Source organism: Sordaria macrospora, chromosome 2 (assembly GCF_033870435.1).
Source record: "Sordaria macrospora chromosome 2, complete sequence".
NCBI lineage: Eukaryota > Fungi > Ascomycota > Sordariomycetes > Sordariales > Sordariaceae > Sordaria > Sordaria macrospora.
The window spans coordinates 4,813,927-4,826,043 of NC_089372.1; the positions used below are offsets into that span (position 1 = coordinate 4,813,927).

At 51.4% G+C, this 12,117-nt stretch overlaps 4 protein-coding genes across 4 annotated transcripts; 1 reads left to right on the plus strand and 3 right to left on the minus strand.

Moving 5' to 3' along the window:
* Positions 1 to 954: 954 nt before the first annotated feature.
* Positions 955 to 2,604, minus strand: SMAC4_03207 (uncharacterized protein). The gene has a single exon (XM_003349570.2). The coding sequence runs from the start codon at positions 2,116 to 2,118 to the stop codon at positions 1,303 to 1,305; it is 816 nt and encodes a 271-aa protein (XP_003349618.1). The 5' UTR covers positions 2,119 to 2,604; the 3' UTR covers positions 955 to 1,302.
* A 2,893-nt stretch (positions 2,605 to 5,497) lies between these two features.
* SMAC4_03208 (uncharacterized protein) lies at positions 5,498 to 6,614 on the plus strand (the record flags this gene model as incomplete). The annotated part of the gene is made up of 2 exons (XM_003349571.2): positions 5,498 to 5,624; positions 5,934 to 6,614. 2 exons carry the CDS (start codon positions 5,498 to 5,500, stop codon positions 6,392 to 6,394), a joined length of 588 nt encoding a protein of 195 aa, XP_003349619.1. The 3' UTR covers positions 6,395 to 6,614.
* Positions 6,615 to 7,123: 509 nt separating this feature from the next.
* On the minus strand, positions 7,124 to 10,019 carry SMAC4_03209 (uncharacterized protein). The gene is made up of 6 exons (XM_003349572.2): positions 9,395 to 10,019; positions 9,198 to 9,330; positions 8,796 to 9,136; positions 8,617 to 8,732; positions 7,749 to 8,566; positions 7,124 to 7,664 (listed from the first exon to the last, which is right to left on the minus strand). Exons 1-6 carry the CDS (start codon positions 9,717 to 9,719, stop codon positions 7,523 to 7,525), a joined length of 1,875 nt encoding a protein of 624 aa, XP_003349620.1. The 5' UTR covers positions 9,720 to 10,019; the 3' UTR covers positions 7,124 to 7,522.
* Positions 10,020 to 10,825: 806 nt separating this feature from the next.
* On the minus strand, positions 10,826 to 12,063 carry SMAC4_13288 (uncharacterized protein; the record flags this gene model as incomplete). Its single annotated transcript, XM_066091353.1, has 2 exons — positions 10,826 to 11,944; positions 12,019 to 12,063. The coding sequence occupies 2 exons, from the start codon at positions 12,061 to 12,063 to the stop codon at positions 10,826 to 10,828; spliced, it is 1,164 nt and encodes a 387-aa protein (XP_065946226.1).
* Between the last annotated feature and the right edge of the window lie 54 nt (positions 12,064 to 12,117).

Sequence of the window (12,117 nt, forward strand, 5' to 3'; positions counted from 1 at the left end):
ATCTTAGTTCACGAGAGAGTTTTTGACAGGGAAGCAATCAGGTTCAGCACCTGGTTTGTCCGCCATGCCCGATCCATTAATACCGTTGACTGAGTGTACAACCGCCATTCCAGGGCCATATCGACGCCGTGTAACCACTTACCATAGCAACCCCCACACATTCCAAACTGCCGGGTTCCTCCGTCGATTAGTACGGGTAAATACCTAGGTAGGTAGATACCCTTTCACATCGTCTCCCAGCTGTTCAAGCTGGCTGATGGATGATTGATGTGCCGCTGTGCCTTTTCTATGCACGCAATACCGACTGGATGCACGTCAGACGGGCCAGCGGGAGCTTACATATTCACACACACTGGCACTGCGCCAGCAATGCATCTGCTCGGCGTACCAAACCACCGGTAACTTGATGGACAAGCTCCTTCGGGATAGGTACCTAGGTAAACCAAAACATGATCATACCTAGAGAGTCGGGTCGGCTGTAGTTGTGATAAAGTTTAGTTGGCACTAGTCAAGCTGAGCTACGGATTTTTCTGTACATAGTGACTTGGTATCTGGAGGGTAAACTGGCATTATGCCTGGCGGCCATGTGTATGTGTGACGCACCGATTGTCTGGAGTCCGAAAGTTGTGACCAGGGAGGTCCCCGGTAGGACTTGATGGGAGATACATTGACTCGGCCGTACCGGACGGGTATTATCTCGGGAAATCCGGATTCTACCTACCTTGGGCCTGACTTACTATGCAGCAGTGAAGGTCTGTGACTGGGATTTCGATCATTTGAGCTGGATCCCGATTTCTGTGTGATATCATACGGTAAGAAAGCAGTTCTGTGAAATGGAAGAAGCGATCATTTGCAGTTTTCCAAGTTGCGCGTGGGCGCAGAAACTTTTGTCTATGGGTAAAGTGATATAAGAAATATGTACGTGAAGTGGTGTAAAGTTTACAGAACTTGGTCGCCCCAGAAAGCACCTTGTGATATGTTTCGAAGAGTAAGTTTTGTAAAATTCAGCTTGGTCCGCGAAAGTCCAAAGCCAATGGTTGATATAGTAGTACAGGTACTTCGTCTGAGGGCCAGAAGCCAGAGCAAAGAAGTTGTGCGAATAATGTGCGATGTGCGTATGTGTTTGATATCTCCCCCCCTCTCTTTCTCATTAACAAGTCAATGAGGTTTACCCAGATATAAGAATAAAATAATCCAACAAAAGAAGCGAAAAAGAGAGAGCAGTTTTTGTGTGTCTGTGTGGGCTGCGAATGCGTGGGTGTGGTCTCTGATCAGTTTTCCCTCCACAACATCTCATTCCTTCTAATGGGAGGCCAAAACTTCAAATATGCCACTCATATTGACTGCTGCTGCTGGCTCCGCTCTTGTCCTCCCACCAAAAGAACCAAATGCCGAAACGGGCGCCCGGGTAGGCGAGGGCTCAAACATGTCGAAAAATGGTTCTGGTTCCATCGCTCTAGTTCGGTTTGCTGCCGACATGAAAGAAGAAGAAGACGAGAAAGGAGAGAAGCGCGAGGCTGGGTCGGGGGTCGTGGGCGACGGGGCGCTCGAAGTGGTTGCCGAAGTCAGGTTCGACGAGCTCGGAGTTTCGTATAGAAAGGCCATCAACAACTCGTGAAGCTCGGCCGTGGCTGTTGGGGAGAGGAGTGTCGGCCGGCTGATGCGCTTGTAGGAGCGGGCGCGGAAAGACGGCATGGGGGGGACATCAGTTGGCGTCACGGGACGGTCGGAGTACTCGGAAGCGGACGACGAAAACGACAGGCTCCTGGAGGGGTCATTGGGAGTGGTGATGTATGGCGTCGTTGGCTTGGCCTGTGGCCGTTGGGTGGTGAGGTGTTGAGGAGCGATCTTGGCCGCAACCCTCCTGCTGTGCCTCCGCTCAAGCTCTGTCTGGAGGTTCCTCACCGGGGAGGAGGACCTGATGGTGGAACTACGCCTCGTCTTCCGCTTGGGATCGGTTTCGAAGAGGTCAATGGCCTTGGAAACGGGGACGTTGCTCGGGGTGGTGTGGTTGAAGTCGTCCAAGAGCAGAGAGATCTGTGTATCTTCGAGATCGGCCAACAGGTCGAAGACTCGGTCTATCGAGGAATGCGACTGGCGGCGGGCGTGGGTCGGCATCTTGGGCGATGATTATGAATGTGGCTGATTCTAATTGAGGGCCAAATGCAGTTTTCTTGAGGAAGTATCGAGGATTTGAAGTGGTTTGGTTTTGTTGTGATGATTGTTGACAGGAACGAACGACAAGGGAATAAAACGGCGACGATAATTGACGACGACGACGGACCAAGAATGACGAAATGTGAGAGAGACAAGGAGAGACAGAGCTGCGATAGCCAAAGTAAGTGTTGGGTTATTTCTTTGTAGTGTTGTTCTTTTTGTTGCGTTTGTTTGGTTGGTCCTGGTGATATTAAGGAAGGTCGGTAGCGGACTGCAAGCTACAATGTGGTGTGCTCATGACGGCATGGCTGGTTGGGATGTGTTGTTTGTCGTTTGTCGTCCAAGATGGCCGGTGTCTGTGAAGCATTAAGGTAAACAGATGCGGTGATGCGACATTCAGTGCTGCATTGATGCCGAGTAACAATGGTTGCAGCAGCTCGAGACTCGGACCACTGGGTGAGAAGGAGAGAAAGGTGAAAGTGAGGAAAGTGGAAAAGTGGAAAGGATGGACGGGAAGGTGAGGCAGGCCCAAGAAACTGGAAGTCTGGGAATTGGAAGGGGGGAGGAAGGGCTGGATGGAGAGGGGGGATTCGTCGGGGGATTTTTTGCCGGGTCTTGCAAAAAAAAGGCAAAGGTGCAATTACATTAATTCAACGTCGTATGGGTCTCTTGCCATGGCGATAATTTCCATGGGGAGAGTAGTTGGAGCAGCTAGAACAGCCCAATTCGGGACGGGTCACCGCGTGGAGTGGACGGGACGCACCCCCAATGCACCCCAGGCTCGGCCAGCACTTGGCAGGGGCCGCCCTGAAATGGCTCCACTGCGCAATCAGCGGATATCTCTCAGGTTCTCACCACTGTTCGTCACATTGCTGTTCGTGTGGGAGAAATGGTGAAAGTTGAACGGCCCCGACGGCCAAAGGTCAAACGAAAACAAGCCGCAATGCAACATCACGCGAACCAGGGGAAATGGACGCCCAAATGCACTGATCATCTCCCGGGGCTGTTTTGCATCGGCAGGGGCATCCCCTTGCAAGCCAAGCCACTTGTACCTGCTCTTGCCTCTTTTTGTACTTTCCAATCGCGCTAACGTTACAGGCATCTGATTGGCTACACTCATTGCTGCCTTCTCGATGGAGGAATAGGTAACTAGAAATGCCCGTGCGCGCAGTGCTCACGGCAGGCAAGTATGTAGGCAACGTCACTTGACTGAACACCACAGCCTCCGATATGACTTCAAATGTTCAACGTTCTTCATCCTCATCCCGGATTCACTCCACTGTAGACGCGGAATCCTGACCTCGGAACGGTGATTCAGACCGGGACAGAATAAGTTTCAAGCCCTGGCTCGAGCAAAATATCCTGCTTAACTGAGTGGGCGGCTTTCGAGGTTATTATCCTCGACTTTCTCGTCTGTGGATGTCAGATCCACGACACAACAATGGATAACGTCCATGGATTGCCTCTAAGGATGCTGAGTTCCTGGTGGATTTCTTGCCTACATAACTCAGTGGGCCCTACATGTCATGGACACGTTTGCATTGACGTCTATCAATAGATTCTGCTCGATGTTCAATGTTCACATTTCCGAGTTGGGATGGAAGGCAGGTTATTGTGGAAAGAGCAATCCGAATCCGGTCGGTCAACCAATGCCTGAAGTGAATGAAAATTACAGTTTACTCAGAAAAGCTGCCCTCCCCTCTTCATGAAGTCAAATGCGAAAATTTTCCGAGATCTTGATTCGGACCATCCCCTTCACACCTTCCCCAGTGCCGGATCGTCCACCCATCGACATCCAACCGCGACGCACTCGTCCTCGGAATACTGGCAAGAAGCCTGGAGCAAGCACAGGATACTGCTAAAATTACCGACCGAGACGCTCACGCAGATCATTGGCCATTTCGCTCTCACCTTGCCTGCAAAGGACGATGTCTTCCCAGACTTTTGCATCGGACGCAAGCATGCGTATGAAGCCGACGATCTAGCTTCTCGACTCCTCCAAGATCGACGGACTTTACGAATACTATGCCTTGTCCACTCGCGCTGTCACGCTGTGGCCTCTCTACTCCTCTACCAAACCGTTATTTTGGAAGACGCGGCAACACTACCCTTCTTCTTGCGGACGCTCTTAGAGTGTCCCAAAGCAGGCGAGGTGGTCCGAGTTCTGGCAGTAGTGGCAGCCTTCAACGCCTCCAAAGACGAAATCGACCTATACAAATGCACTCACATGGGGCTCTGGGCGGAGATTGGGCGATACGTTTTGAAGAAGCGCCGCGCAACATCCAGCGAGGCGAATTTGACTGGCGCATCCTGTTCTATAACGACGATTGTCAGTCCGACAATGACGCCACCGATCTTCGAGTCAAAAGGAGGAGAACGCGTACCATGGAGCTAGTCAACACTTTAAAGCGGGATTTGTTCCTCTGGGCTGGGTTTACAACAGCTTGCCATCGCCCCGGTCCCGTTCGCGCACCCATGAATAAGCTTATGGAAGACCTCCTCTACTGCATCCTTCGGGAAACACCTCGGGTACAACGACTACTGTTGTAGCTCTCGCGTGGTTGGGGACCTCCAACGTGCAGCTTTGCAAGTTTCGCGAAGCTATATCATGACAACGCATTTTCTACGCCAGACTTCTGCTCGCTCGTCTTTGACCGAGCTCATCCTGTCGCCAACTTCGAATTACTCAGCACACCACGACCCGCTTGATGATGAAGGAGACTATCTGTTTCGGTGTTTCCACTCCCTTGACACGCTCACAGTCATTGGACTGACTGATCCTATATTACCCTTCCGCTATTACGCGTTCAAAAGTATCCGTTATCTGCACCTTTCCGATACGAACATGCAGCTTCGAAAAATTTGCGCTATGCTCCTCGACTTTCCTCCAGATCTCGTCTCTCTCGTAGTTAAGCAACGTCCATTGGGACCTTACAGACTGCGTGTTGAAGACGAACTCCCCACTCCAACAGTACCAACGCTCTCCGAAGCATTGCTCCTGAGGGGCAGCCAACTTCAACAGCTTACGCTCGTTTTCTGCTACTCGACCTGCCTCAAGAACTTCATCGGACAAGGGCGGCGTCTTACTAGTTTGCCAACTTTGGTGCACTTAGAGAAGTTGACCATTTAGAAACATCTTCTATTCGGGAACCCCTACAACTTTTTGCGCGAGTTCAATCTAGCCAGCCTACTTCCGCCAAATCTCCTTGAACTGAGCATCCTCGACGAATGGAAGATGGACATCCTCGAATGCGACTTGTGGATAAGTCGATATTAAGATAACAACCCAGAGCATTCCTATATGGATGATCATCTCGGTCGAGCCTTGCTGCGATCCGACATGTCCCATCTTGTCCATATCTTACCCGACGATAACCCCACCGTCATCAAAGCTTCAAAGTTGCCAGAGTTGTTCTCATCCTATCGCAACGCGGTCAAGGCGATGCTGCTCAATCTAGCTGCTGAATGTCACAGTGCTCAAATCGGATGCCACAAGCAAGTTGGGGATGAGCAGCAGAGCCAACGAAAACTTGCCAGTCTTCGTTCCGTCACATACCAAGTCGCACCAAACAAGCCACTTAGACTGTTACCCAAGCGCGAGCATTGCGGGGAGGTAGAGTGATGGTCACATCGTCTAGAAGATCCACATGCCAAAGACTCGATGGAAAAGACCAAATGTGTGATCGAAACCGGCTCATTTCTATGCTGGATTCCTTACCGTTGGACCGACATTCTCGTGCTCGATAAGGTATTCTCGGATAGCTATGACAATATAGGGCGGAATCAAGCGAGCGTACGGTACATCCGCGACAATGGCTCCGATGGCTCCGATGATGACGACGACGGGGACAACGAGAGCGACGATGACAGCGGCACCAGCGAGCACAGAGACAGATTTCTAGCCAAGCTCAGTGCTGAGTGGAAGGCACAGTGTCATCCCGAGATGGTTGTCGAGCCCGAGCCAAAGCTTCTCGCTCTGTGGAACGCATTCAGAAACATTCCAAGGGAACACTTCTCGGATGTCATGCAGCGTTCGCAGAGTCCGGGATTCAGTTCGATTGCTTTGGGGACTCGAGGCCGTGGATCCTCGCTATCAGAGACGCCGCGAAGGTTGAGCTTAAGGAAACGGGACTTTGCGAGGGGGTTTTGGAGGATGATCTTTGATCCCACTGTGTATTATGGGCTGGAGCTGACAGAAGCGCCAGAAAGGAGCGGAGGTATGTTAACTCATGTATGATGTTTTTATTGTCAAGCCTGCCACCACATTCAGATCTTTTGCTCATGGCTGGTATGGACATTGATGGAAGTTCAAATAATCAGGGACACGCATTCTCTTTAGAAACCTTCAGGTTATGAAGGCGATACTGACCAGATAGGGAAGTGTGACATCTCAAAGATGGAAGAGATGATGGCTACCCACTTCTAGGTAGCACATGAATAATAATAGACGATAAGACTCAGCGCCATCCCCAACTATTCATCACTCGAAATTCTCCCAAGATAATAAAAACAAAAAATTTAATTTTTTCAGCTAAAAGAAAAAAGCCCAGTTACAAGGCAAAGTGAAAGGTTATTAGGACCCCATTATCTTCTCAATCTTGTAGCAGACACACCAAATCCGCCGATCATATTGCACATGCGTTACTTGTAAGCACATCCGTAACTTGCAAGCTACTTCACACACCAACTCGTGTACAAGTCATCACGTTTCCGTCATCACGATCACGAGGGAGTCTCTCCAAGTAGATATTTTGAACAGTCTCGGTACATTGCATTGTAACTTTGTAAGAATGAATGACAACCCTCCAGTATTGGCCATTCACATACAGTCTTAGACTATCGTTGTAGCTATGATGAGACGCTACTTTTCCTAACGATCACAGGAAGGAAATCTTCTGTTAAGGTGCCATCATTATCATCGCTATTCCAAGACCTCGAGAAGCAGTAGCTCACACATGCTGAATTTGGCAATGGCGAGTCAATCATCTGAGCACGAGTCAACTATAGGTAAATCTGGGTGTTAATGGGACTATCTGAGCTAGTTTGACTTCCAGCCATAGTCAAAATCACAGATATGACCAATACCAGATATTCTTTTCCTTCCCATTTTCGCCCAAGATTCCTACCCTACTTATGGTCAAGCAAGCGCAGTAGCCTATAGGCTCCCTAGTGGCCCCTTTTCCTTTTCCTTATTCCCATCACTGACCGTCTCGTTGACATGAGGGCTTAATCCATTCCATTTGAACGCCATCTATGTCCGGATTTCCATGTGCCGCTTTTCAGATGAAGTGTGATTCATCCACGAGAATGCTTACGACGTTCATCAAGCTGGCGAGTTGTCGCTGTGCCATGTTATAGCAACAACTCAAAGGGTAGGGGTAGGGGGACCATCCTTGCCACCATCCGCTGCCTTCTCGGCCATCTTGGCGACAAGAATGTGGCGGTCAAGTAACTCAATCACCACGGGAGAGCGAGCCTTGATGGAGACTTCGAAGGGAAGAACAATCCTGCGAGAGAGTGACGTTAGCAACTAATGTCTTCAAACAAGTTATGTTTTGGGCGCTTAGAGATAAAAAAAGGAGAAAACTTACGACTGTCCCTTATGCGAAAACTCGGGCTCAAAATCCTTCGGATTACCATCCGGACCAACGGGCAGATCAACCTCGATCGTTGCCAACATCATCGCCATGGCAATCAACAAACTGCTCTCCGCCAGATGCTGGCCCAAGCAAACGCGCCGTCCAAAACCAAAGTTGCCAACAGGGAAAGGCTCGCCCCAACCGCCCTCCTCCTTGGGCAGGTAGCGCTCGGGAAAGAAGCGCTCGGGCTCGCGATAACGCTTCTCGTCTCTGCTCATGGCCCAAACGTTGGGATAGACAATGGTTCCGCAAGGGATGCGCATTCCGTTGTAGGTGTCGTCACCGTCGGGGTCGATGTCGTTGTCATCCTTAACACTGGCATGCGGAATGCCGAGTGGGGAAAGGGGGTTGATGCGGTAGACCTCCTGGAGGACGAGGTTGACGTATTTGAACTTGGGGATATCGTCAAAGGTGGGCAGGCGGATGGTACCGGCGCGGTTGGTGGAGGATGTAGCCCAGGGTGCGGGAGTGGTGGGGCGGTAATCCTTCACGGGCTCGGGGGGAGTGCCGGTCGTGAGTAGAACGTAGTCGACCTCCGACTGAGCGCGGCGTTGCACGCGAGGGTGCTTCACCAAGTAGAGAATGACGAGGTTGACAGTCGAGGCAGTGGTATCGTTGCCGGCGATGAGCATGGTCGCGGCTCCTCCCTTGATATCCTCCTCATGGAAGTCGTTCCTGCGGGCGTTACGAATGTCCTGCTCCCGTTGCTCGGTCCTCTTGTGCACAAAGCATGACTGGATCTCGCGAACGGGGTCGCAGTAGCGTTCCCACTGTATTTCCAGTTAGCAACCGAATTTTACTTATCAAAAGGTTAACTTACGTAGTCCCACATCGATTTCGTGAAAGGGCGTTCGGTAATCCTCTGGATGGCCTGCTTGCTCTGGCGAGCATACTTGAGACGCTCCATGAAGGGCAACCAGTCGGGAAGATGGCGGGCTAGATGATTCAAGGTTAGCATTTTGTTCTTTCGGACAATTTCGTGACTTGGGAAGAACTTACTCCACGGAATGCGATCCATGATCGAGCTGCCTGGAGCTCCTGCCTTGCCAACAGCCTCTGAAGCCTCAGCAGCTAACTTGACCCACTCATCTGTGGGAGTGTCGACATTGATGCCATAGGTGATCTTCATCATGATGGACACGGCGAAATGAGTGACTGCGGACATCCACTCTTCGGGCTTCTCGATCAGATTCTTGCACATGATCATTGCTTGCTTCTTCTGCAGGGCTTGGAAAAGACGAGCAACGCTGGCCTTGGTGAGAGGAGGCGCTAGAACTTTGCGATGGAGAGCCCATGTAGACGACCGACGGAGCCAGGTAAGGGTGGGCGCCCATCCCATTCTATAGATATAGTTGTTAGCAATGCTCCATATGGGACAAGGTCGCGAGGAAGAGAACTTACTCCTCAAACATCACGAAGCGAGGACGGTCGGAATACTTCCTTCCACGAACGTCGAGCAGTTCATGGGCTGCTTCGTAGGAGTTGAGTACAATCCACTTGGTGCCAAGAGTCTCGAAATACAACACATCGGAGTCTGTTTTACGTCAAGAATGTCAGTCTATTGATCAGTAGAAGGTATATCGGTGAGTCCAACTTACTGTACTCCTTTGACCACTTTGCATACTTGCGGAAGGACTCGTCCTCCGGAATAAGACGACTATGACCAAGGAGAAAGTCACCCGGCGGGCTCGGCGGGAGAGAGAGCTTTCCCCACGTATTGCCTCTAAGATAGGCTTCGGAGAGGTGCTTGGCGGCGGAGTAGGCAACAAAGAGACCGATCGCAATTCCCGCTGCCGTGTCGACGGACTTCGCGATGGTCTGAAAGTCAATGGTACTCGCGCTGGACGTGCCCGCCGCGCTACTGTTGTTCCTCGCCATATTCGACGACGGGTCGGTGCCGAAGGCGCCAATGAAGAAATTCATCTTGCTCTACAGTGAACAATCAAGAGTGGATTGCTCCGATGCAAGTGGTTGCGATATTGAGTGAGGGTGTCGCGGTATGTTGCGCAAGATGTGGTTGGTGTATTCGGAAGTTGCGATGTCGTGCTTGGTTTCACGACTGGGGATGCGGATGACTGGAAGTTTGTGTGCAAGTCTGAGTTTGAATTGGGTGGAAGGGAAGAATTCTGATACCTTATACTAGTCCAGTTTCCATTGTCGCCTGGAGCATGAGCCATTCAGGTTCGATCTGCAACAGTGAAGTGTCGGGTGAACAGTGGTAAAGTTCAAGCAGATAGTGCTCTGTTCATCGTCCGATGTCACTGCTACACATGGCATGTGTTGGCAGACCGCCAAAGCTTGAGAGACAGGTTAACTATTCACAAATTAGCGTTCTATCACAAATACTGTTCATCTTGCAGCTGGGCTGTTGGTGTTGTTGATGTGATGGTGAGTGTTATGGTTGCTGTGGGGACATGTCTCAACCACAACTCATACATAGCAACCTTGGTCGCATATCGTCTTGGTCGTCGTCCAAACGGAAACATTCCACGGGAGCATCTTACATGCAGGGGCGCTCAGGAAGCATCCAGTCGGGATCAAAATTGAAGGACGAATCCTGCTCGAAGTGGGTAAGCTTCCAAGCTATTGGTCTTGGGGTGCGTCTATCTCCAGATCCCCATCTCCGGAAATCCTGCTGAGACGTGTGTCATTCCCAATCAAGGTTGAGATAGGCGAAGAGGGCAGCACGTTGACGGTGGTACCGTGAGGGGAAGTTGGATGTGTGAATGGAGGCTAGGACGTACCATCAAGTTCACTCGTCACTCAGTGGTAGCATGACAACACTCACCAAGGACTCAGTTCTTTCCGTCCAAACTTGATGCTCTTGAGACTGCTTTTCTGAAGAGGAATTGACTGGAAGTTAAAATTTCATTGAGAAAAAATTCGATTCGACTTGCCAAGTTTCTTCAAGCCGTACCTTCACTCCTTGCCGACTCGTACTTTCCGTCCCTTTCATGGGGCAACGCACCTTCCACCTCGATCTCCTTCACCCGCGGCATCCATCCATCCACCTTCCCAACGTGCCTTCCTCAATCAAAGAACCCCAGCGGGAACCCATCAGCCATAGCCTGATACCCCGCCACATTCGGATGCAAATGATCCCCGCCATCATACTGCTTCGCCAGTTGACTCTTGGTGTTCGGATCGCCAATAATTTTCCCAAAGTCCACCACCGCATCCAACGCCTTTCCCTCTCCCGCATTACTCAAAATCCACTCATTAACCCTCTGCCTCGTCTGCTCTCTCGTCGGATTACTATAACTCTGCCCATTCCCTCCAAACGGCGTGATCGTGCCTCCAATAACCTTGATCCCCGCCGCGTTGCACTCCTTCGCAATCTGCTTGTAGGCACCAATCAGCCTATTCCCGATCCCGTTTTGCGAGCCACTGTCGGTCCCGCCGCCGCCAATGTCGTTTACTCCCTCGAAGATCATGACGTATCTCACACCCTGTTGTTGTAAAGCGTCGCGCTTGTATCTGCTTAGCAGCGTGGGACCGAGCCCGCCGTTGAGAACAGCGTTGCCGCCTGCTGCTTGGTTGTTGACGCCGATGTGGTTGATTCCGGCCTTCTGCATGCGCGCTAACAACAGATCGGGCCACCGGTTGTTGGCGTCGTCGGTGCTGCCGCGGCCATCGGTGATGCTGTCGCCGAGGATGATGAAGGCGGAAGAGTTGGAGGAGGTGGACTTCCAGGCTTCGACGGCAGATATAAAATACCAGTGCTTGGTGTCCTTGCCGCCGGTTATGCTGGCGTCCGAGGCTTTGTTGCCGGAAACCATCCAGCTGGTAGTGCGGGAACCCGGGTGGCCGGTGATGCTGCTGCCGCTTTGGCCGGTTTTGAAGTAGAGCGATACGGCGATGTTGGTTTGCCCGGCTACGCTGAAGTCGATGGGATCTGTGTAGGCTACTTGGCCCCGGGCGATGGTGATGCCTTCTTTGCCGTTTTGGAACGTGATGGGCTTCAGGGTGGCGGTGTCAATACCGGAGACTCCGGCTTTGCCTGAGGTGGGGAGAGCGATGGTGGCGGCGGTTATGGGTAGGTCGGAGCCCCCGAAGGTATTGCTAATTTGTAGGCGGATGCGGTTGGCAGGGAGGGAGAGGTGGAGGGTCTGACGGAGAGTGGCATCTTTGAAGACCCCGCCGCTTGACTGCACGTGCATTGGTAGTCAGCATGAACTCATATCTGGTTGGTACGGCTTTAGAAAAGTATTGATCTCCTTACAAATGGCGATGGTGGCATGTTACTCGATTCGACCAGTTGCGGCATCGAAGTCCAAGAGGCTACCCAGTGGTAGTCATCTACAGCAGCTCCGACCGAGTC

What these genes read in the sequence shown, in the direction of transcription:
- SMAC4_03207 (XM_003349570.2), bottom strand. Translation starts at nt 2,118, where the DNA reads ATGCCGACCCACGCCCGCCGCCAGTCGCATTCCTCGATAGACCGAGTC.
- SMAC4_03209 (XM_003349572.2), bottom strand. Translation starts at nt 9,719, where the DNA reads ATGAATTTCTTCATTGGCGCCTTCGGCACCGACCCGTCGTCGAATATG. An exon ending in CGCTTCGTGATGTTTGAGGA is followed by an intron (nt 9,137 to 9,197) that starts GTAAGTTCTCTT and finishes CTATATCTATAG; the next exon opens with AATGGGATGGGCGCCCACCC. An exon ending in CGAAATCGATGTGGGACTAC is followed by an intron (nt 8,567 to 8,616) that starts GTAAGTTAACCT and finishes CTGGAAATACAG; the next exon opens with TGGGAACGCTACTGCGACCC.